This window comes from Corythoichthys intestinalis, chromosome 16, assembly GCF_030265065.1.
Source record: "Corythoichthys intestinalis isolate RoL2023-P3 chromosome 16, ASM3026506v1, whole genome shotgun sequence".
NCBI lineage: Eukaryota > Metazoa > Chordata > Actinopteri > Syngnathiformes > Syngnathidae > Corythoichthys > Corythoichthys intestinalis.
The window spans coordinates 7,269,790-7,291,392 of record NC_080410.1 but is presented as its reverse complement, the minus strand read 5'-3'; the positions used below and the strand labels follow the sequence as shown (position 1 = coordinate 7,291,392).

Below are 21,603 nucleotides of genomic sequence, written 5' to 3'. Positions count from 1 at the left end.
AGAAACCATTCATTTATGAATGTGATTGCACTTTAGTTTACATATTTAAATGTTCAGATATTAAGATTTGAATGAGGCAAAATAACATGCTTTTTCTCTAAGATATATTGTTATAATCATTTGTTTCAGATGTACTGTAATTATTTTCTGTATAAAAATGAATTTGGTGTTCAAAAAGTCTTTTTTTCAAACTTGAGTCTTGAAAAAGAGGGGGTCGTCTTATAATAAGGGGCCGTCTTATATTCGGGCCAATACGGTATGCTAATTCTTTGAGATAGGGATTTTAGTTTTTTCTTGACTTTTTTGCCAAAATCATCAATATTAAAACAATAAAAGGCTTGAACTACTTCAGTTGTGTGTAATGAATCTAAAATATATGAAAGTCTAATGTTTATCAGTACATTACAGAAAATAATGAACTTTATCACAATATGCTATTTTTTTAGAAGGACTAGTATATTGTGAGACAACCGTCATGTGCCTAGTATTGCGAATTGAATTGGGAGATTCCTACCCCTATTATGCAGTGGTAAATTTCCAACTCCAAAATTTGCACAGTGACCTTGTCCAAGTCCCCCCACCCTCTCTTTCTTCATCTCTGCCTCTCTTCCTCTCTCGCTCGCTGCACTCTGCTCTCATTTGCGTGCGCGGCCACGCGTTTGGGGGCTCGGCCCTACGTAATGGCGTCGGGGGCGCGCGCGCGTCTTAAAGCAACGCGTCGTCCCGTGTTGATGTGTCGCAGATTTGAAAAAGTGAGCCAGGAGAACACTTTGTGCGGCGTGAACCGAGTAACTAGAAGCATCGGACACTCTGAAGTGGCCCGGACATACATTCCCCCCCTTTTAGAACGTGTTTATTTTCGCTCCTTCTTCCTCTAGTTTTGCCTCAAGAGAGACAGCTTGTTTGGAGCGAGGATGGAGCTGTCATCCATTGGAGACCAAGTGTTCGCAGTTGAGTCCATCACGAAGAAGCGAGTTCGAAAGGTGAGCTCCGACAATTTAATCCACTCCACTCAACTTATATAACTTATTTTCCGTGTGCTTTTCTATCACAATGGAACGTGTGGTGCGCCCGTCAACGAGTGGGGTGAAACGCTAAAACTAGGCCACGCACTTTTCATTCACTCCAAGACGTATATAAACTCTTTATTTTAATGGGCTAGGACACACTTGCAGTTTATTTTGATTTTTGGAGGACACACGCGCTGTTTATTTTCATACTTGAAGTTGAGTGTTGTTTCGCTGTTGTGCCATGCAAAGATGCTGCAGCACGTTAGGAGGAGTCCACGCAGATGTAGTACACAACGAGAAGGGGGTGTGTGCTTGGAGTCAGTGTGCAGCATGCAAGGTGGCTGACCAAACAGTCATCTTTATTAAAAAAAAAACCAACAACAACAACAACAAAAAAAAAGATCCTTTCAATTCAACACTTGTTTCAATACGCACTTATTCAGAAGACATAACAACATAGTTGACTTGACGTACATATAAAGTTACGTTCTAATCGTATACAGCAAAGCTCCAATTGTTCCATACTGTGACGTAAAGGTTGCGCAACAGCACGTTGTTTACATGTTCCTCTGGCCCCACCTATCAGAGCCCCGCGCGGTGTAGGGTTCTGGAAGAGTCGCTTCGTGTGACCGTACACCGTCACGTCACGCGCAACTCAGAAAGAGAGAGAGGGCGAGCGAGAAAGGGGCCGCTTTTACTGACGTCATTCCTTCAGAAGAAAACCATTTGACAAGGAGGGGAATAATACCCCCGCCTCTCACATACGCACACTTTAAAGTGACAGACATCAACACGCACATAAGTACACGTTGTACTATTTTGAGCAATAGGATCTTTTTTAGCTCCTAGAAAATTGCCTCTGATGTATTATATACTGTAAATATGAGAAGATTTTATAAAAATGTATGTTTTTTGATTTTGGGTTTGTTCTAGGGGGGAAAGGCTACATGTTTGAAAAAAAAAAAAAAACAGATTTGTCGTCAATTATTATTGGTATAATGTAGGGCTGTCAAACGATTAAAATTTTTAATCAAGTTAATCACAGCTTAAAAATTAATTAATCGTGATTAATCGCAATTCAAACCATCTATAAAATTTGCCATATTTTTCTGTAAATTATTGTTGGAATGGAAAGATAAGACACAAGACGGATATATACATTCAACATACTGTACATAAGTACTGTATTTGTTTATTATAACAATAAATCAACAAGATGGCATTAATATTAACATTCTGTTAAAGCGATCCATGGATAGAAAGACTTGTAGTTCTTAAAAGATAAATGTTAGTACAAGTTATAGAAATTTTATATTAAAACTAGGGCTGTCAAACGATTAAAATTTTTAATCGAGTTAATTACAGCTTAAAAATTAATCGTAATTAATCGCAATTAATCGCAATTCAAACCATCTATAAAATATGCCATATTTTTCTGTAAATTATTGTTGGAATGGAAAGACACAAGATGGATATATACATTCAACATACGGTACATAAGGACTATTTGTTTATTATAACAATAAATCAACAAGATGGCATTAACATTATTAACATTCTGTTAAAGTGATCCATGGATAGAAACACTTGTAGTTCTTAAAAGAAAAATGTTAGTACAAGTTATAGAAATTTTATATTAAAACCCCTCTTAATGTTTTCGTTTTAATAAATTTTTTAAAATTTTCAGTCAAAAATAAACTAGTAGCCCGCCATTGTTGATGTCAATAATTACTTACACAATGCTCATGGGTGCTTAATTGCATTTTTTTATGTTACTGTTGCATTTCCCCCCAATGTTTTAAAGGATAAATAATCGATCCAAACAAAGAAACATAGAAAAAAACATTTAAAAGGGTAGATATATGAAAAAGAAAATCTCGACCACTCCTTGATGTCTGCGATTTTTGCATCGCGAACCTTGTTATATGACCATGTTTCACCCATGAAAACCCCCAAAAATCCAGCTGTGACCATTCACCGCTGTGTCTTGACACTCAGTGATACATGCTACATGTAGTTTTGGGATCGAAACAAGGTAAGTACGGGATAATATCTTGTTAAAGTCATGCGTCTGTAATTCTGCTCTCGCGTGCTCTCACCTCCAGATAGGGTTTTGCTGTTTAAAAAACGTTTTTTTTTTTTTTTTTTTAATAAAAATGCCCTCTTACTCAAAAATTTTCTTCCCCCAGAAAATTGAGATTTTAAGCTTTCCACTGATGTATCATACATGCATATCGGACAATTATGAAAGTTGGCTAAATTGGGGGTCTCAGAGCGGAACTTCAAGTCACCTGAGTGTTTTCCGCCATACAGTGCCTTGCAAAAGTATTCGGCCCCCTTGAATCTTGCAACCTTTCGCCACATTTCAGGCTTCAAACATAAAGATATGAAATTTAATTTTTTTGTCAAGAATCAACAACAAGTGGGACACAATCGTGAAGTGGAACAACATTTATTGGATAATTTAAACTTTTTTAACAAACAAAAAACTAAAAAGTGGGGCGTGCAATATTATTCGGCCCCTTTACTTTCAGTGCAGCAAACTCACTCCAGAAGTTCAGTGAGGATCTCTGAATGATCCAATGTTGTCCTAAATGACCGATGATGATAAATAGAATCCACCTGTGTGTAATCAAGTCTCCGTATAAATGCACCTGCTCTGTGATAGTCTCAGGGTTCTGTTTAAAGTGCAGAGAGCATTATGAAAACCAAGGAACACACCAAGCAGGTCCGAGATACTGTTGTGGAGAAGTTTCAAGCCGGATTTGGATACAAAAAGATTTCCCAAGCTTTAAACATCTCAAGGAGCACTGTGCAAGCCATCATATTGAAATGGAAGGAGCATCAGACCACTGCAAATCTACCAAGACCCGGCCGTCCTTCCAAACTTTCTTCTCAAACAAGGAGAAAACTGATCAGAGATGCAGCCAAGAGGCCCATGATCACTCTGGATGAACTGCAGAGATCTACAGCTGAGGTGGGAGAGTCTGTCCATAGGACAACAATCAGTCGTACACTGCACAAATCTGGCCTTTATGGAAGAGTGGCAAGAAGAAAGCCATTTCTCAAAGATATCCATAAAAAGTCTCGTTTAAAGTTTGCCACAAGCCACCTGGGAGACACACCAAACATGTGGAAGAAGGTGCTCTGGTCAGATGAAACCAAAATTGAACTTTTTGGCCACAATGCAAAATGATATGTTTGGCGTAAAAGCAACACAGCTCATCACCCTGAACACACCATCCCCACTGTCAAACATGGTGGTGGCAGCATCATGGTTTGGGCCTGCTTTTCTTCAGCAGGGACAGGGAAGATGGTTAAAATTGACGGGAAGATGGATGCAGCCAAATACAGGAACATTCTGGAAGAAAACCTGTTGGTATCTGCACAAGACCTGTGACTGGGACGGAGATTTATCTTCCAATAGGACAATGATCCAAAACATAAAGCCAAATCTACAATGGAATGGTTAAAAAATAAACGTATCCAGGTGTTAGAATGGCCAAGTCAAAGTCCAGACCTGAATCCAATCGAGAATCTGTGGAAAGAGCTGAAGACTGCTGTTCACAAACACTCTCCATCCAACCTCACTGAGCTCGAGCTGTTTTGCAAGGAAGAATGGGCAAGAATGTCAGTCTCTCGATGTGCAAAACTGATAGAAACATACCCCAAGCGACTTGCAGCTGTAATTGGAGCAAAAGGTGGCGCTACAAAGTATTAACGCAAGGGGGCCGAATAATATTGCACGCCCCACTTTTCAGTTTTTTATTTGTTAAAAAAGTTTAAATTATCCAATAAATTTTGTTCCACTTCACGATTGTGTCCCACTTGTATTTGATTCTTGACAAAAAAAATAAAATTTTATATCTTTATGTTTGAAGCCTGAAATGTGGCGAAAGGTTGCAAGGTTCAAGGGGGCCGAATACTTTTGGAAGGCACTGTATACATTCAACATACTGTACATAAGTACTGTATTTGTTTATTATAACAATAAATCCACAGGATGGCATTAACATTATTAACATTTTCTTTGAAAGGGATCCACGGATAGAAAGACTCATAATTCTTAAATGATAAATATGAGTACAAGTTATTGTAATTTTATGTTAAAACACCTCTGTATGTTTTCGTTTGAATAAAATTTGTAAAAATTTCAATCAAAAAATAAACTAATAGCTCGCCATTGTGGAAGGTAGTGATTGAAATACACCACAAGGTGTCAAGGGCGAGTTTTAATTTAATTAGAGATCTAGCCAAATTTTTCTAGTGCATTTTGCCCCTCGACTGACGCCGTAGTTTCCGGGTTCATTGTACCTTACGTTCATTTGATTGTTGACTTCACAACGTACGAGACCTCTGATAGTTTGTATATTGAGACTAAACATTGCCATCTAGTGTATTTGTTGAGCTAAATGAAATGTTTGAATAGAGTTTGACCAAAGTCTGAGTATTATTTTGCATAGCTATTTTGATTGTGATTGACAGTTCTCTTTGCATTGAGCGCTTTTCTTTTTGTGAGCATTATTTTTTTGAGATAGGAAGATTCTTTTATGTTGTGCTTTCACTAAATGATAATGTTGTGACTTAACTGTTCCGCCAAAATGCATGATGGGGAATTGGGCAACCGTGACTGTCAGTGGTGGCTGCAAATGGTGTACAGTATGTTCTGCGTTGTGTTCAATTAAGCGTGTTAGGAAAAAGATCGTCTCCTGTGAGAGATAGGAATATTCTTTTTGGTGTGCTTTCACTAAATGATACTTTAGTGACTTAAATGTTCAGGCCAAATGCATGATAGGAAGTTGGGCAACCATGACTCTCAGTGGAGGCTGCAAATGGTATATCTTCTCTGCGTTGTGTTTAATACAGGGTGTTAAGAAAAAGATGATTTCCTGTCATTGTACCCCACGTCGCTCGCCACAATAGTTATAATTGTTGTGGAAGAGATGCCAAAGCTTATGCCAATAAATAGCGCGGCCCCAATGAATGCCTGAGTCCACTCCTCTCACTTGTCTATGCCTCTTAACTCTCAATATACATTAAACGGCGCCATTGTAGTCTGTTTGCGGCAATGCATGAGTGGGTCGTCCCACGCATGCTTTAAATATTTCAACATGATTAATTAAAAAAATTAATTACCGCCCATTAACGCGATAAATTTGACAGCCCTAATTATTATTCCTTTTTTTGCACAACGCACCCCCACCAATTCCCCCTCTGTCTTTGCAGAGAATGGTTTGACCCGGCTCTGGCGCACTCAAGGCTACACTACGTACATGCCCTGAAGCGGGAAATTAAAATCTGTCATTGTTATAAACTCTAAACATGGCAATTCGTCACAAATCGGGTGCGCAGAAAAGAAAAGAAAAAGAGATGAAGATCATAGAGGTGAACGAGTAAAAATGCTGAAGTTTTTAAAAGGGGGACAAGAAGCCAGAGAATTAGGGCTAGAGTGGACGGTGATGTCGGTAAGTGAACAACAGCCGCTAAGTGCTAACACTGAATGTTTACATTTGCGATCAGCGTGACCAAAGCCCGATTCGAGTCTGTCACCGGCCGCTTGTAGCCTATTGAGCTGCAGTATGACAAGACATGCTGCTCGCGTTGAACGGAGGAGAGAGCGAGCCTTCAGTAAAATTGAAATAATAAAAAAACTACCTAGGCGCCACCATATAGCAGGGCAGGCTTAAGTTCATACAGGTGGGTGACAAGAGGAAGCACTGCTTCCGAAGCAGGTTGGTGGATACGCAAGGAGCAGGCAAAACAGGTGAAATCAATGGGTAATCACGGGGACTAGCTACACTAGGAGGAAACAAACAAATCCTAACACAAACGATATAAAACATTCTATCGACATTTTACAAGTTTATCGTCGCAATCACTATCAATATGAATTTATTATAAATGAATTATGCAAACTTGACATACAGCTAATCCTAAAAATCAAACCATCAGTCTTAAGTAGTAGTATCAGTAGATAATTTGAAATCATTACATTTCAGCCAAAATGTATGCTGCTGTGCTGCATCTGTTTACATTGGATAGTTGCAGCATTACTTGATGCATTTAGTATTTGTGGCAGGACAGTTTAATTAAAAAATAAAAGTGTGTGGGGAAGAAACTCATAAATGTTGTTGAATTTTTCGCCAAATAATTGATAATGTGCTATGTTGCGGCATATCGACATCAGGATATAAAATGGCCCATATCATGATTGGAATTTTTCTTCCTTTATCACAGAGCAGCATTGGAATGTGGGTGGAAAATGTAATTGAATATATGGAGAAAACCAAGCCCATAATGGAAACCCCTTTGCTTAAACGGTTCTAATGAAAACCTATGAATGGAACTTCCAAGCTACTCCTGAATTGAGTTGAAACTGGCAATGTACCAGTGGCTTCCTGGCAATATCCCCTCACCCCCCCAAAAAAAATCTTTTGGAAATTTCCATGGGAAGTTAAGCTAAATGGTTTTAGAGGAGGATGTATAAATTCCATATCATACCAGGATGTTGCATTTTGCCATAACATTAAAAGACATGCTTATTGTGTGAGTTTTCATGTTCTCCATGTGCCAACATTGGTTTCTTGGGGTAGTCCAGTTTTTTCCAACATTCCCAAAGCATGCGTGGTAGGTTAATCGAACACTTATAATTGTTCCTAGGTGTGAATGCAGCTGTGAATGGTTGCTTGCTTATCTGTGCCTGACGATTGGCTGGCAAGAAGTTCATAGTGTACTCTGCTTATCCTCAAAAGTGTTTCAGGCTAGATTTTAACAGGCCTGTGATTCACGTGAGTTTAAAAAAAAGAAACAAACAAAAAAGTACCATATTTTTCGGACTATAAGTCGCAGTTTTTTTCATAGTTTGGCTGGGGGTGCGTCTTATACTCTGGAGCGACTTACAGTATGTGTGACATTATTAACATATTACATCATTTCTCATGTTATTTTGGTGATTTGGAGTGACACTGATGGTTTGGTAAACTTGTTAGCATGTTCTTTATGCTCTAGTTATCTGAATAACTCTTAATAGCTATGTTACGTTAACATACCGCCACCACATTCGCATTTCGATGTTAATGCATTATGTAACATTATCATAGTGTACACTTATTCAGCATGTTGTTCTCTGTTGTATTTTTATTTTAAATTGCCTTTCAAGATGACATATCTGTTCTATGTATTGGATGTTATCAAGTAAATTTCCCTCAAAAAATGCGACATATGTTTTTTTCCCCTCTTCTTTGCGCATTTTTGGACTGGTGCGACTTATACTCAGGTGCAACTTATAGTCCGAAAAATACAGTACATTGAACTTTGTTATTCTTACTTTGGGCTACATTAGTCGTTACACCTTTACTCTTTATTCTTTATATTCCTTTTTACTTTTTTCCCCCTTGTTTGCCAGAGATGCCAACAATGGCTGTACCAGCTTTACTAATGAGACGTCGCAACAATAATCACATGACTCCATTATACCAATCAGACACGAGCTTGCTGTTCTATGATCACGCTGGCCTGTTCAATTACGTGGTGTCTTTAAAGCACCGTAAAAAATTAAGTATTTAACATAGAGCAGTGCCCTCAACATAACTCGAAAGCGTGGATTTTAACCTTGCTCCCAGTTTTATTTGGCATCGATTGACCCGGGAAAGCCGGAAACATGATCTTTTTAATTTCATAATAGGAACTATTAACTATTCAACTATTCAAACTAGGAACTACAGTATATATTCTCAACTAAACTGCACTCATGCTGTTTGGACGAACGATGCTTAAATTCTGCTGATTTTTTTCTGTAGCTAGAATTCAATGATTTTTTTTGTATTTCTTTGGCTTAATACGGTAATGAAATAGGTTGATAGTAAAGTATAAGAATAACAGTTCATATTAAGCCTGAATGATATATCGTTTGAACATCGCCATCGCGATGTGCGCATGTGCAATAGTCCCATCGCAAAGACGTGCGATAGTGGTTTTTTTTTTTTTTTAATCCACAAACTTTCGATCTGCTTCATGCACTCCGCACAGCCTCCCTCCCTCTCTCTCCCAGCTCTTTGTTTCTTAGTCACTGTGGCACTTGCTAATTAAAGTTAACGATGTTGACAGATGGTTGTTCGATCTTTCCTGAGAAGCGGACTTCACATGCGGCGCATACATCAATCATCGTTTAACTTGTTAAATAGTTGCTGCGCAAGGAAACGTGCGCTGGAATGAATGTGTGTATGTGTGCGCAGCCGGACATGTTGTGTCGCGGCAATAAAGAGGAGAATTGATTCTGAGGAGTTTGTAATTTCTACATGTCACTCCAGGGGTCACAGCCAAGGTAGGTAAACAGAGGCATTTAATAAAGCCCAGCATTTTTCTACTACAGTACTTTATTCTTGTTTAAAAAATGATTCGGCGGGACAGGAATGTTGAAAACTGATGGTAATTATTACATTTGAAGTGCTTAAAAACCATTTATTAAAATATATATACAGTATATTTTTTTTAAACCATACTTTGGGGAAAAAAGCGAAAAAACATGTCTTATATGTATCTCTTTCTAATACTAAACCTGAATAAATACATTGAACACACATTTTTTTTGGGGGAGGGTGCGCTACTTTGCGGCGGGTTCTGGTCCCCATTAACCGCGAAAAATGAGGGATCACTTTACAGTGGTCACGGTGATTCATCATCAGTCTTTCCAAACAGTTATTCAAGTAATCTAGTGAAAATGTCTTTTTAAAAAAAATATACTCTATATGTATTTTTGATATCACAATATAATATCGCAATATATTGCAGACCCCCCAAAAATTGCAACAATAGTTTTTTCCAATATCGTTCAGGTCTAGTTCATATACAGTAGGTAACTTTGTACTGATAAAAAATACCATTGTTTAAAAAAATAAATAAATAAAAATCAAACATTGTAAGCAGTTACACACAATGTTACTCATTACTTGACTTTTCTTTTCACCAAATATATATATATATATATTAGGGCTGTCAAACGATTAAAATTTTTAATCGAGTTAGTTACAGCTTAAAAATTAATTAATCGTAATTAATCGCAATTAATCGCAATTCAAACCATCTATAAAATATGCCATATTTTTCTGTAAATTATTGTTGGAATGGAAAGATAAGACAAGATGGATATATACATTCAACATACGGTACATAGGGACTGTATTTGTTTATTATAACAATAAATCAACAAGATGGCATTAACATTATTAACATTCTGTTAAAGTGATCCATGGATAGAAAGACTTGTAGTTCTTAAAAGATGAATATTAGTACAAGTTATAGAAATGTTATATTAAAACGCCTCTTAATGTTTACGTTTTAATAAAATTTGTAAAATTTTCAATCAAAAAATAAACTAGTAGCCCTATTCTGTCCTCAATGTGTGTGAGTACACAAATTGACAGATAGCGAACATAAGTTCCAAAAAGAAATCAGACGGTGTGGCGAAGTTGCATGGGCTTTACTGAAGTCATCTCTTTTTGACAGGAGCACGTTTCTTGTATTTTTGTAAAACTGAAAATAACAAGGCAATGTGTCAATAACTTGCATAAATCACAAAATAACATAAAATGTACACACACGTGTCTCCATTTGAGCAGTAGCACTAGCCAATTAGCTCACAAGCATCTAACAATGTAACTGCATTTCACCATATATGTAAACAAATTCAAATACACATCATCAATAACTATCTAATGCTCATGAATATAAACAAAGGAGGAATATAACTCACAAGCGATGCATGTATTACACACAAACAGTGTGATGGGGCTATGAGAACTGCCACTGAATACTGGATGCGGACGTTAGCTGGTCTGAATAGCACTGTCTATTAGTGTGAGTTCGCGTCGACATATAATCACGTCAGAAAAGCGCGCCGAAACCCAAATAATCAGCTGCACTGAATCGCCAGCAGAGGGCGACATTACGCCACATAACATATGCAAGTCACACCCAAGCGCCAGCAGAGGGCGGAAAAACTCCATAAAACACAATTAACAAGTTGGCCTTTCACTGTACTGACATTTAAATCTGTCTGAGCGGGCCTAGTGCGTTAATTGCGTCAAATATTTTAACGTGATTAATTTAAAAAATTAATTAACGCCCGTTAACGCGATAATTTTGACAGCCCTAATATATATATATATATATATATATATATATATATATATATATATATATATATATGTATTTTACTTGTACTTGAGTACATTTTTTTTAGAACTTCTTTTACTCTTACTTGAGTAGTATTATTTAGAAGTAATGCGACTTTTACTCGAGTAACATTTTGGGCTACTCTACTCACCTCTGATTATACTGACCCACCACCGTTGTTAAATGTATTAAGTAGTGCTGCAACATAAGGTCTCTATTACGATCTATCTAAGATATCTATTGTACTAAATACTAATACTTGTGACTAGTTTTGACTTTTAAGACTGCTGTAAATTGAGTTGGCATAATAAGTATCATTAATAATGAATGAATTAGTAAGGATACTGGAATGAATTGGGTTGTCTGTTTTCTGTGTGGATTTTACTTGTTATTATTTTCAGCTGTCTTGCATGCATTTGGCTAACTATTGAGTGGGGGGACATCTGGTTGTTAGGGACTACTAAGGTAAATGGGATTCATGTAGCACAAATTTAGTCAGCACAAATTTGACGCCATCTGCTGGTCAAAATGTACATTGCAGCAACAGGTCTATTTATGGTAATGACGATAGAGATGTAAAATATTGATAGGAAGTTATATATCGATTGTTGGATATTTATCGTCATATCGTAAAGCCCTACTTGTTGTATAAGAACAAGAAGAACTTAATTCATGCATGTTGTAGACAGAAAACTAAAAGTCTGAAAATTTGTTGTTTTACTGGAATTTTCTAAGTATGGCTATTTTCCACGACTGATGGATGATTCAGCTTGTCGTTTAACTGCTTTTCTCTCTCTCTGGCTCTATGTCTGCAGGGTAATGTGGAGTACCTGCTCAAGTGGCAGGGATGGCCCCCAAAGTGAGTAATCACTGAGTCACCATCCAGTGACATCATCCCTTTAATATACTCTCACTTCCAGCCTGATGACTGACCTGCCCTTCCATACTACGAAAGACGGTCAAGATAAATGTTTATGTGTGCTTGTGTGGGCGTTGGCAGGTACAGCACTTGGGAGCCAGAGGACAACATTTTGGACCCACGCCTAGTCCTGGCCTATGAGGAGAAGTGAGTGGAATCGGTTTTGTTAGAGGCTGGACGAATTACACATTTTGTATCGTTTTCATCCTCTTGCACATCTTTTTGATTTTGTGCTTTGGCTGTGTTCACAGTCAGCAGAAGATCAGAGCCCTGGCCTATCGCAAGAAAGGCCTTAGACCCAGAAGCCTCGTCCTGCGGGTAAAGTAGTGCATATTTTTCTCCATTCTTTTAAGTCGTGGCTTGCTTACATTTTAGTTAGGAGGTTTGTCAGACACTACACCGTAGAAATGACTATTTGTATAAAAAAAAAAACAAAAAAAAAACAATGGTATTTTAACTGGGAGGACCTTGAATGTTCATTTTTCAGGGCCATTGACCATGCTAGACATCCAAACCATTTTTACTGGGGGGGGGCGAATGAATCATAGAGGTTTAAACCTGAATAGATGGTGCATCTACTATCCAATTGTGCTGGAAGCATTGCCACCAAGAGAAATTAGATTAAGTATGGAGAAGAGACTACCTCATAAAGATTTGGCACAGTGGTGCTAAACGACATGGAAATCTGTATTGCCAAATGATATAAAACCTTCTATCAATATTGTACACGTCTATCATAAATATATCGCCATAAATAGACCGTTTCCCGCTATTTATATTTTGGCCAGCAGATGATGCCCAATTTGTGCCGACTTCCTCTATTGGTTCCATATGCCAAGTAGTACCACAATTCGGCCTCAAGGTGTCCCTGTGTCCACTCGATAGTTAGCGAATTGGCTTCCACTGCCGACAGCATTTGAGTAATGCATGCAAGAAAATTGAAAATAGCAACACATAAAATCCACGAAATCCAAGAAATCATTCCAATAGTAATGATAATATGCTAACTTAATATACAACAGTCTAAAAATGTCAAAACATGTATTAGTAGATAATTATATATCTTTCCGTTTGAGCAAAAAAATGTACAGTATGCTACCAGTGTTGTTTTTGGCAGCCCTTTTAAATTGCGTCTTAGTCTTTCAGATAACAATACTTATTAGTTTTTGTCATATTTTAGTCATCTAAAAATGTGTCGTCGTCTAGTTAGACTAATTTTGTTTAGTTTTAGTCGATGTTTACTAAAAATGTTTTCGTCTGTCAAATTTAAAAAATGTACTCCATAAATAAATAGATAAATAAAGGTTTCCAACTATTTCAAATGAACATTGACAGACGAGCATAAATTGTAGCATCTACAAGGACAACGCCAATGTGGTGATAAAACACACTCAGCAGGAAAACAGTACATTATTTTAAAATTATTTTATCCACCTGGACGCCACAAACTGTATGTAAAAAAGTTGTCCGAGAGTTTAAGAGGATGCTTGGCGTTAGCTAATGCTAACGTGAATGCTATGCTAACGCTACAAGTTACATTGAGTGTGCGATGATCACTCAGCTTAGAGCTTTAAAGGCTAAAGCAACATTGCATATTCTCTTTGGCTAAGATAAGAAAACAAATCTTACTGTGTGTGCAAGCCTCGAGAGGAGAGGGGTGGGGGTGGAGTTGGGGGTGGGAGGGCTCAGCACGTCACAGGAATGACACAACCAGACACTGCTATGATGCAGTCCAACTAAATATAAAGTGTCACACATTGTGAACATGTGAGGAAATTATTGCTCATTTCGTCTCGGCATCCGTTTTCTTGTTTTAGTCTTCCAAAACATTTTAGCTCGTTATCGTCTCGTCATCGTCGTTGGCGAAATATTTTTGTTATCATCATCGTTGACGAAAACAACACTGTGTGCCACTGTGCTGATTGTGTTAACACTGGATAGTTTACGTTGCAGCTCTACTTGATACGTTTAACGATTTTGTGGCAGGTCAGGTTAATGTCTATTTAAAAAAGTGAGTGGGGGAAAAACCGTCATAAGTGTTGGGTAATTTTTCACCAAATAATTGAATATGCATCATGTTGATAACTTGATATCCTGATATAAAATGGCCCGTTTCATTATATGATCATTTTTTCCATATCACACAGCACTAGTGTCCTACAGTCACCGTATGCTTGCCCTTCTAATTTAGAACATCTTCGCTATGGACCTGCGGAGCGCCCACAAGGCCCCAGACAAACCTCCGTCCAGGCTGCGCCTCTCGCTCACGCGTGCCATGAGCACGGACGTTGACCAAAGTGAGCGGGGAGGTGCCTACTGTCGCCCAGCGAGGAGAAGGAACAAACAGCTGGCATCCAAGCGGAGGTCAAGTGTCCGCTCAAACAGAGCAGTTGAGGAGAAGAAGGTTGATGAATGGGAAGACACCAGCGAAGAAGAGAAGCATGAGTCGGAAAGCACCGCAGAGGAGCGACAGGCAGACAGTTTATATGGTTTGTTTGCCTGTTTATCAGTGACTGGAAGTGTGACCTTTGACCTCTCTGTGATCTGGGGGCAAGACAAGTTAAATATGTAACAACATGTTGATATAGCATAGTTAATTATATATATATATATATATATGTATATGTATATATATATGTGTATGTATATATATATATATATATATATATATATATATATATATATATATATATATATATACTGTATATTAGGGCTGTCAAATGATTAAAATTTTTAATCGAGTTAATCACAGCTTAAAAATTAATCGTAATTATTCGCAATTCAAACCATCTATAAAATATGCCATATTTTTCTGTAAATTATTGTTGGAATGGAAAGATAAGACACAAGACGGATATATACATTCAACATACTGTACATAAGTAGTGTATTTGTTTATTATAACAATAAATCAACAAGATGGCATTAACATTATTAACATTCTGTTAAAGCAATCCATGAATAGAAAGACTTGTAGTTCTTAAAAAATAAATGTTAGTACAAGTTATAGAATTTTTATATTAAAACCCCTCTTAATGTTTTCGTTTGAATAAAATTTGTAAAATTTTCAAACAAAAAATAAACTAGTAGCTCGCCAATTGTTGATGTCAATAATTACACAATGCTCATGGATGGTGCTTAAATCCATAAAATCAGTCGCACCCAAGCGCCAGCAGAGGGCGAAAAAACATAAAAAAACACAAGTAACAAATGGACATGACACTGTCATTTTAATCTGTTTGAGCGGGGCATGTGCGTTAATTGCGTCAAATATTTTAACGTGATTAATTTAAAAAATTAATTACCGCCCGTTAACGCGGTAATTTTGACAGCCCTAATAGCAAATTCACACAGTCTAATGTTATGCTAACTCTGATCCAGGTTGGACTTTCAGTAGCAAAATTAGTGTTGTGTTCCCCACCTCCACAACATTGACGTCTTTTTACATTACCTACAGTGGCAGCTGCTGCTGGCTAAAAAAACTTCTAAAATCCCTCCTCTTTGAAGGGGGCGGAGAAGGCGGCATGTTGTCGACATATTGTATTTCTGTAATAATTCACCTAATAAATAGTAGGTTCAATTCTATCCTTACAAGATAATGGAAGACAATCTAAATTATCTATATAACAAGTTATTATATAAGTCAAATAAGGTTGCTTAAAAGTTGGTGGGGACAATTTGAGCATCCTGAAAAGATGTATGTGGTATGTCCCTACCGTCCCTATGCAAACCTATGCCCTTGGCGAGTACTAAGAAAATACGTGCCAATGCTGTGCAATATATACTTTTTGAGATCTTGATGATGATAAATTATAATACGTATGTATCCTCATTGGCTATCGATACGCTCCCGACAAGAACCGAAATATTCAATAAAGGAGGTAACAGGTTGGTGCCAATGTTTGCCACTGGAATAGTGTTTATTTTAACTCTTTGGCAGCCATTGATAGTGCTAGTTCATACCGCAGGTCTTAATGCACAAATCCTATTTTTTTTCAGATCTGTTTTTTTGGCGTGCCCGTTCAGACTGTCTTTGTCCATTGAGACCGTTCAAGTATTAAGCATGCGCTGAGCAAGAAGACCCGCATGAGCAGAAGCATCAAAGCAAATGACTACACATACTGGCTGTCATCCTTCATTCCAGGGCGATCATATTTTGATTTCCAAAAAGAGGACACAAATAACAGACATAAATAATCCCCGTTTAGGCTTATATTCAAAGTTTATATGGATCGATAGCATGTACGCACTGTCCTTGCATGTCACACACACACATATGGGTAGTTTGCCCCGACTCTCGGCCGTGTAAGCAATCTTAAAATATTGCTCATATAGAGCAGAGAGAAAACCGATCATTCTAAGGCTTATCCTCAACCCATATCTTTTTTAATGGCTGTTGTCAAGCCCAAACCTTCCCAAAAAGTCGTGTTCAAGGCAAGCTAGGCGCTAACGCACAGCTGCACCGCTACCGTAGAGCGCCATCTCTCTCGCTCTTTGATGGCATAATCGCTGCATGAATTCCGATTTGGGAGACTTGACAGTTCAGACCGCCGCGACATTCTAGAAAAGTGTGGCCCAGATTGGATTTAAACCACATACAAAAGTGACCCAGATCGGATTTGAAATGGTCCACTTCTATCCGACTTGTCCCGTTCAGACCGTCAATACCTCACTTGAGTCGGAAAAACACGAAAAAATCGGATTCGTGCATTAAGACCTGCAGTATGAACCTAGCCTTTGCCTGGGAGGAGCGAATGAATGATCGTTCAATGGCACCAAGATGAGCATTCACAGCCAATCCTGCCAGTTTAATTGAAATCGAGGTCCATCGTTGTCAACGACAGGCAATGAGTTAAGAAAGAGTTTTGCTGAAGTAAAAGTACAAATACAGGGGCAAAAAAATACTTAAGTAAAAGTACAAGTATCTAAAAAAAGATTTACTCAAGTAAAATTCAAAAGTACTTGCTTTAAAATTTACTTTACAAGTAAAAAGTAAAAGTATTTTCTCCCAATGCAAAAATGTGAAATATATTGGAAAAAAGTACCAAATTGACTGCACTGTAAACAGAAGCTTAACAAACTCAAAAAACTCAAACTTAGGCGGATTGCAAGCAATCATCAGGTGCATACCCCCACCTACTGTACAAGAGTGTACAGCACCCATTTGAAGGTGCGCTGCTCTCACTGTTGTTTTTTTATTGGGCAATATCTTGTTCACCTGCCTAATCTTGCATGTACGTGTGTTGCTCCCTCTAGTGCTCAATAACGGTATGGTTGCACAGGGCTTATCGATTGCGCTGGAGGCAGGAAAACGAAACTATGAATTCACAATGAGAAACAAAGAAACCAAACAAAAGAAACGTGTGACGCAGGTGTTATTTTGAAAAGTAGTGGAGTAAAAAGTACAGATACCTGCTGTAAAATGTAGTGAAGTAAAAGTAAAAAGTACCACTTCATATTTGTACTCAAGTACAGATAAGAGAAAATGTACCTGAGTATAATATTGATGTTACATTCCACCACTGCCAATAGGGTTGCAATTAATTAGTGTTGCTGTATTTATTTAGTCAAGTTGCACTGAAAAAAAAAATGTCTGTAAGGAAGACAAAAGTTTTTGACAGATCCTTCGAAATGGTGTAAAAAATAAACAGGGTTTATTTTACCATTCAGAAATACAGTGTAGATCCTTGGAAACAGTGTAAAAAATAAAGAGGGTTTATTGTACCATTTGAAATACAGTGTATCACAAAAGTGAGTACACCCCTCGCATTTAAGTATAAATTTTTTCATTGGACAACACTGACCAAATAACACTTTGACACAATGAAAAGTAGCCTGTGTGCAGCTTATATAATAGAGTTAATTTATTTTCCCCTAAAATAACTCAAAATATAGCATTTAATATCTAAACCCCTGGCAACAAAAGTGAGTACACCCCTTAGAAACTACATCTCTAAATGTCCAACCTGAGTACTGCTTGTCATTTTCCCTCCAAAATGTGACTCGTTAGTGTTACTAGATCCAGGTGTGCATAGGGAGCAAGTGTGTTCAACTTTGTAGTTCAGCTCTCACATTCTCATACTGGTCACTGAAAGTTTCAACATGGCACCACATGGCAAAGAACTCTCTGAGGATCTTAAAAGATGTATTGTTGCGCTACATGAAGATGGCCAAGGCTACAAGAAGATTGCCAACACCCGAAACTGAGCTGCAGCACAGTGGCTAAGATCATCCAGAGTTTTAAAAGAGCAGGGTCCACTCAGAACAGGCCTCGGGTTGGTCTTCCAAAGAAGCTGAGCGCACTTGCTGAGCGTCACATCCGAATGCTTTCTTTGAAAGATCGTCGCAGGAGTGCTGTCAGCATTGCTGCAGAGATTGAAGAGGTGTGAGGTTCAGCCTGTTATTGCACAGACTATACGCCGCACTCTACATCAAATTGGTGTGCATGGCTGTCACCCCAGGAGGAAGCCTCTTCTGAAGACAGTACACAAGAAAGCCCGCAAACAGTTTGCTGAGGACATGTCAACAAAGCACATGGATTACTGGATCCATGTCCTATGTTTTAATGAGACGAAGATTAATTTGTTTAGTTCTGATTGTCTCAAGCATGTGTGTTGGCGACCAGGTGAGGAGTACAAAGATGAGTGTGTCATGCCTACAGTCAAGCGTGGTGGTGGGAATGTCATGGTCTGGGGCTGCATGAGTGCTGCAGGTGTTGGATAGTTACATTCCTTTGAGGGAAACATGAACTCCAACATGTACTGTGAAATACTGCAGCAGAGCATGATCCCCTCCCTCCAGAAACTGGGTCGCAGGGCAGTGTTCCAGCATGACAATGGCCCCAAACACACCTCCAAGATGACCACTGCTTTACTGAAGAAGCTGAGGGTAAAGGTGATGGACTGGTCAAGCATGTCTCCAGACTTGAAACCAATAGAACATCTTTGAGGGATCCACAAGCGGAAGGTGGAGGTGCGCAAAGTCTCAAATATCACGCAGCTCCGCAACGTCGTCATGGAGAAGTGGAAGAGCATTCCAGTGGCAATGTTGAAATGTTGTATGTTAATATTGACAACTTTCACTAAGGGGTGTACTCACTTTTGTTGCCAGGGGTTTAAATATTATTGGCTATTTTTCAAGTTATTTTGAGAAAATAAATTAACTCTATTATGTAAGCTGCACACAGACTACTTTTCATGTCATGTCATTTCGTGTCAAAGTGTCATTTTGTCAGTGTTGTCCCATGAAAAGATATACTTAAATATCTGCAGAAATGCGAATAGTGTACTCACTTTTGTGATACACTGTAGCTTGTTTTTCTCTCTAAAATATGTATCATAACCTAACCTGATAATTGTTGTCACCATAACATGAGATTAAGCCTTGTTTAGTTGTTCATTCGCCCCCTCCCAGTCTGAATGAATTGGAGGTCTAGTACCGTCAATGGCAGCTAATGAATTAACACTGACACTTTTCTAGTGGAAAATTTTGATAGCAACATGTTGTCAATTCTTATCATTTCGATAATTCTTATCTTATTCATCACTTATTAGGATACAAAGTTTTGTAATATATCACCTTATCGACATATTGTCACATATTAATACATAAATTGTTTGAGAACCAGTGATTTAATCTAAAACTGAAAAAGCACTTAATGCCTTCTAGGTCATTCTGAGTGCAGCTCGCCCCCCGTTTTGGAGCGACAAGACTTGGAAATGGACGTGGAGGAGAACAGCGACAAAACGTGGTCGGACCCACAAAAACAAGGCGCGGCAACAGTTGCGTGTGAGCAATCAAAGGACAACGCCTCGCCGCTTGATAACGGTGAAGCGGATGTGGTTACAGAGGGCAACAGGTCAGAAAGCGACATGTGTGAGGAAGAAGCGCAGTCGGGGCCTGAGTGTCCCGGCGCACACCTGACAGACAACACGACCTCGGCAACAGCGGGCGGAGGAGACGCGGCGGCCCACAATCAGAACATTATCGCGACAACTCCATCAGAGCATCCTCGGAAGGTGATCATGACCGAGGTGACCATCAATTCACTGACGGTGACTTTTAAAGAGGCCGCGGTGGCAGAGGGCTTCTTTAAGGACTGCTAGGTCATTTAACAACAACAATCTGACTCGCCTCTCATTTTTTAAACATGTAAATAGTCATGGACATACCATGTTTATTTACAAAGATACACTCCTGCTGACAAGGCAATATCGCCTCTGAACTGGAAAAAAAAAAAAAGTGGTGATTTATAGTGTTGAACCGATACACATCGATACCGATACGGCACTTTTAATGTCGTCGACGAGTACTAAAACATAACGTGCCGATGTGCATTATGTACTTTTCAAGATCTAGTTTCCAAACCAAGAAGATCCATTCCTGTGGCGTCCAATCACCCTTCTGCTGTGAATTTAAATGAATTTCGCACTTGTAGACATCTAATCCATTTGAGGTGGATTGTGGCAGCGAATGAACGTTCATTTGCTGCCATCTCCCTACTTCAAATAGATTGGACGTCCACCGCCGTCAATGGCAGACAAGTTGAGCGTTGTCTGACAAAGCCATGGTAGCAATTGCTTTACGGTCAAGTTAGTAGGCTTTAATGTTAAAAGAAAAAAAAATGTATGCAGTGATCCCTCGCTAATTCGCCTTTCTAACCTCGCACTCTTAGTCCATTGTGGATTCCCCCCCCAATTAAATAAAGTATTTTATTTAAAAAGATAAGATATAAGCATATATACATGTCGTACACATTTATAAACAGTATTATATCATAATAATTACCAGTGTTGCTTTTCTTACCTTAAAACAGTAATTAGTTACAGCTACATATTACTTTTCCCAAATTTCCAGTAATTGAGTTCGTAATTCAGTTACCTCACTTTAAGAGTAATTAGTTACTCAGCACACTTTTCATGTTCTACACGTTATTACATAATACGTTCTATAACATCTTTCACATCAAAGATATTTGTATTAACGGATTGAATTGAACGGATTTTTTCATTAAAAAAAACGTAAGTCACGGTTTTTACATTTTAAATTTTCACCTATATACAGTGTACAACAAAAGTGAGTACACCCCTCGCATTTCTGCAGATATTTAAGTATATCTTTTCATGGGACAACACTGACAAAATGACACTTTGACACAATGAAAAGTAGTCTGTGTGCAGCTTACATAATACAGTAAATTTATTTTCCCCTCAAAATAACTCAAAATATAGCCATTAATATCTAAACCCCTGGCAACAAAAGTGAGTACACCCTTTAGAAACGACGTACATCCCTAAATGTCCAAATTGAGTACTGCTTGTCATTTTCCCTCCAAAATGTCATGTGACTTGTTACAGGAGTACTGTCAGCATTGCTGCAGAGATTGAAGAGGTGGGGGGGTTAGCCTGTTAGTGCTCAGACCATACGCTGCACTCTACATCAAATTGGTGTGCGTGGCTGTCACCCCAGGAGAAAGCCTCTTCTGAAGACTCTACACAAGAA

The 21,603-nt window shown here is 38.3% G+C and overlaps 1 protein-coding gene across 2 annotated transcripts; it reads left to right on the top strand.

Moving 5' to 3' along the window:
• Window positions 1-708: 708 nt before the first annotated feature.
• On the top strand, window positions 709-21,196 carry cbx7a (chromobox homolog 7a). 2 transcript variants are annotated; one of them, XM_057817969.1, is made up of 6 exons: window positions 709-983; window positions 11,999-12,042; window positions 12,104-12,249; window positions 12,354-12,420; window positions 14,294-14,591; window positions 19,771-21,196. In XM_057817969.1, the coding sequence occupies exons 3-6, from the start codon at window positions 12,152-12,154 to the stop codon at window positions 20,205-20,207; spliced, it is 900 nt and encodes a 299-aa protein (XP_057673952.1). In that variant the 5' UTR covers window positions 709-983; window positions 11,999-12,042; window positions 12,104-12,151; the 3' UTR covers window positions 20,208-21,196. The 2 variants fall into 2 exon arrangements, with proteins under 2 accessions (XP_057673952.1, XP_057673951.1); XM_057817968.1 differs by having other exon boundaries at window positions 710-983; window positions 12,184-12,249; window positions 19,771-21,195.
• Window positions 21,197-21,603: the final 407 nt, after the last annotated feature.

What these genes read in the sequence shown, in the direction of transcription:
- cbx7a (XM_057817968.1), top strand. Translation starts at nt 915, where the DNA reads ATGGAGCTGTCATCCATTGGAGACCAAGTGTTCGCAGTTGAGTCCATC. An exon ending in TGGCAGGGATGGCCCCCAAA is followed by an intron (nt 12,043 to 12,183) that starts GTGAGTAATCAC and finishes GGGCGTTGGCAG; the next exon opens with GTACAGCACTTGGGAGCCAG. An exon ending in GTCCTGGCCTATGAGGAGAA is followed by an intron (nt 12,250 to 12,353) that starts GTGAGTGGAATC and finishes CTGTGTTCACAG; the next exon opens with TCAGCAGAAGATCAGAGCCC.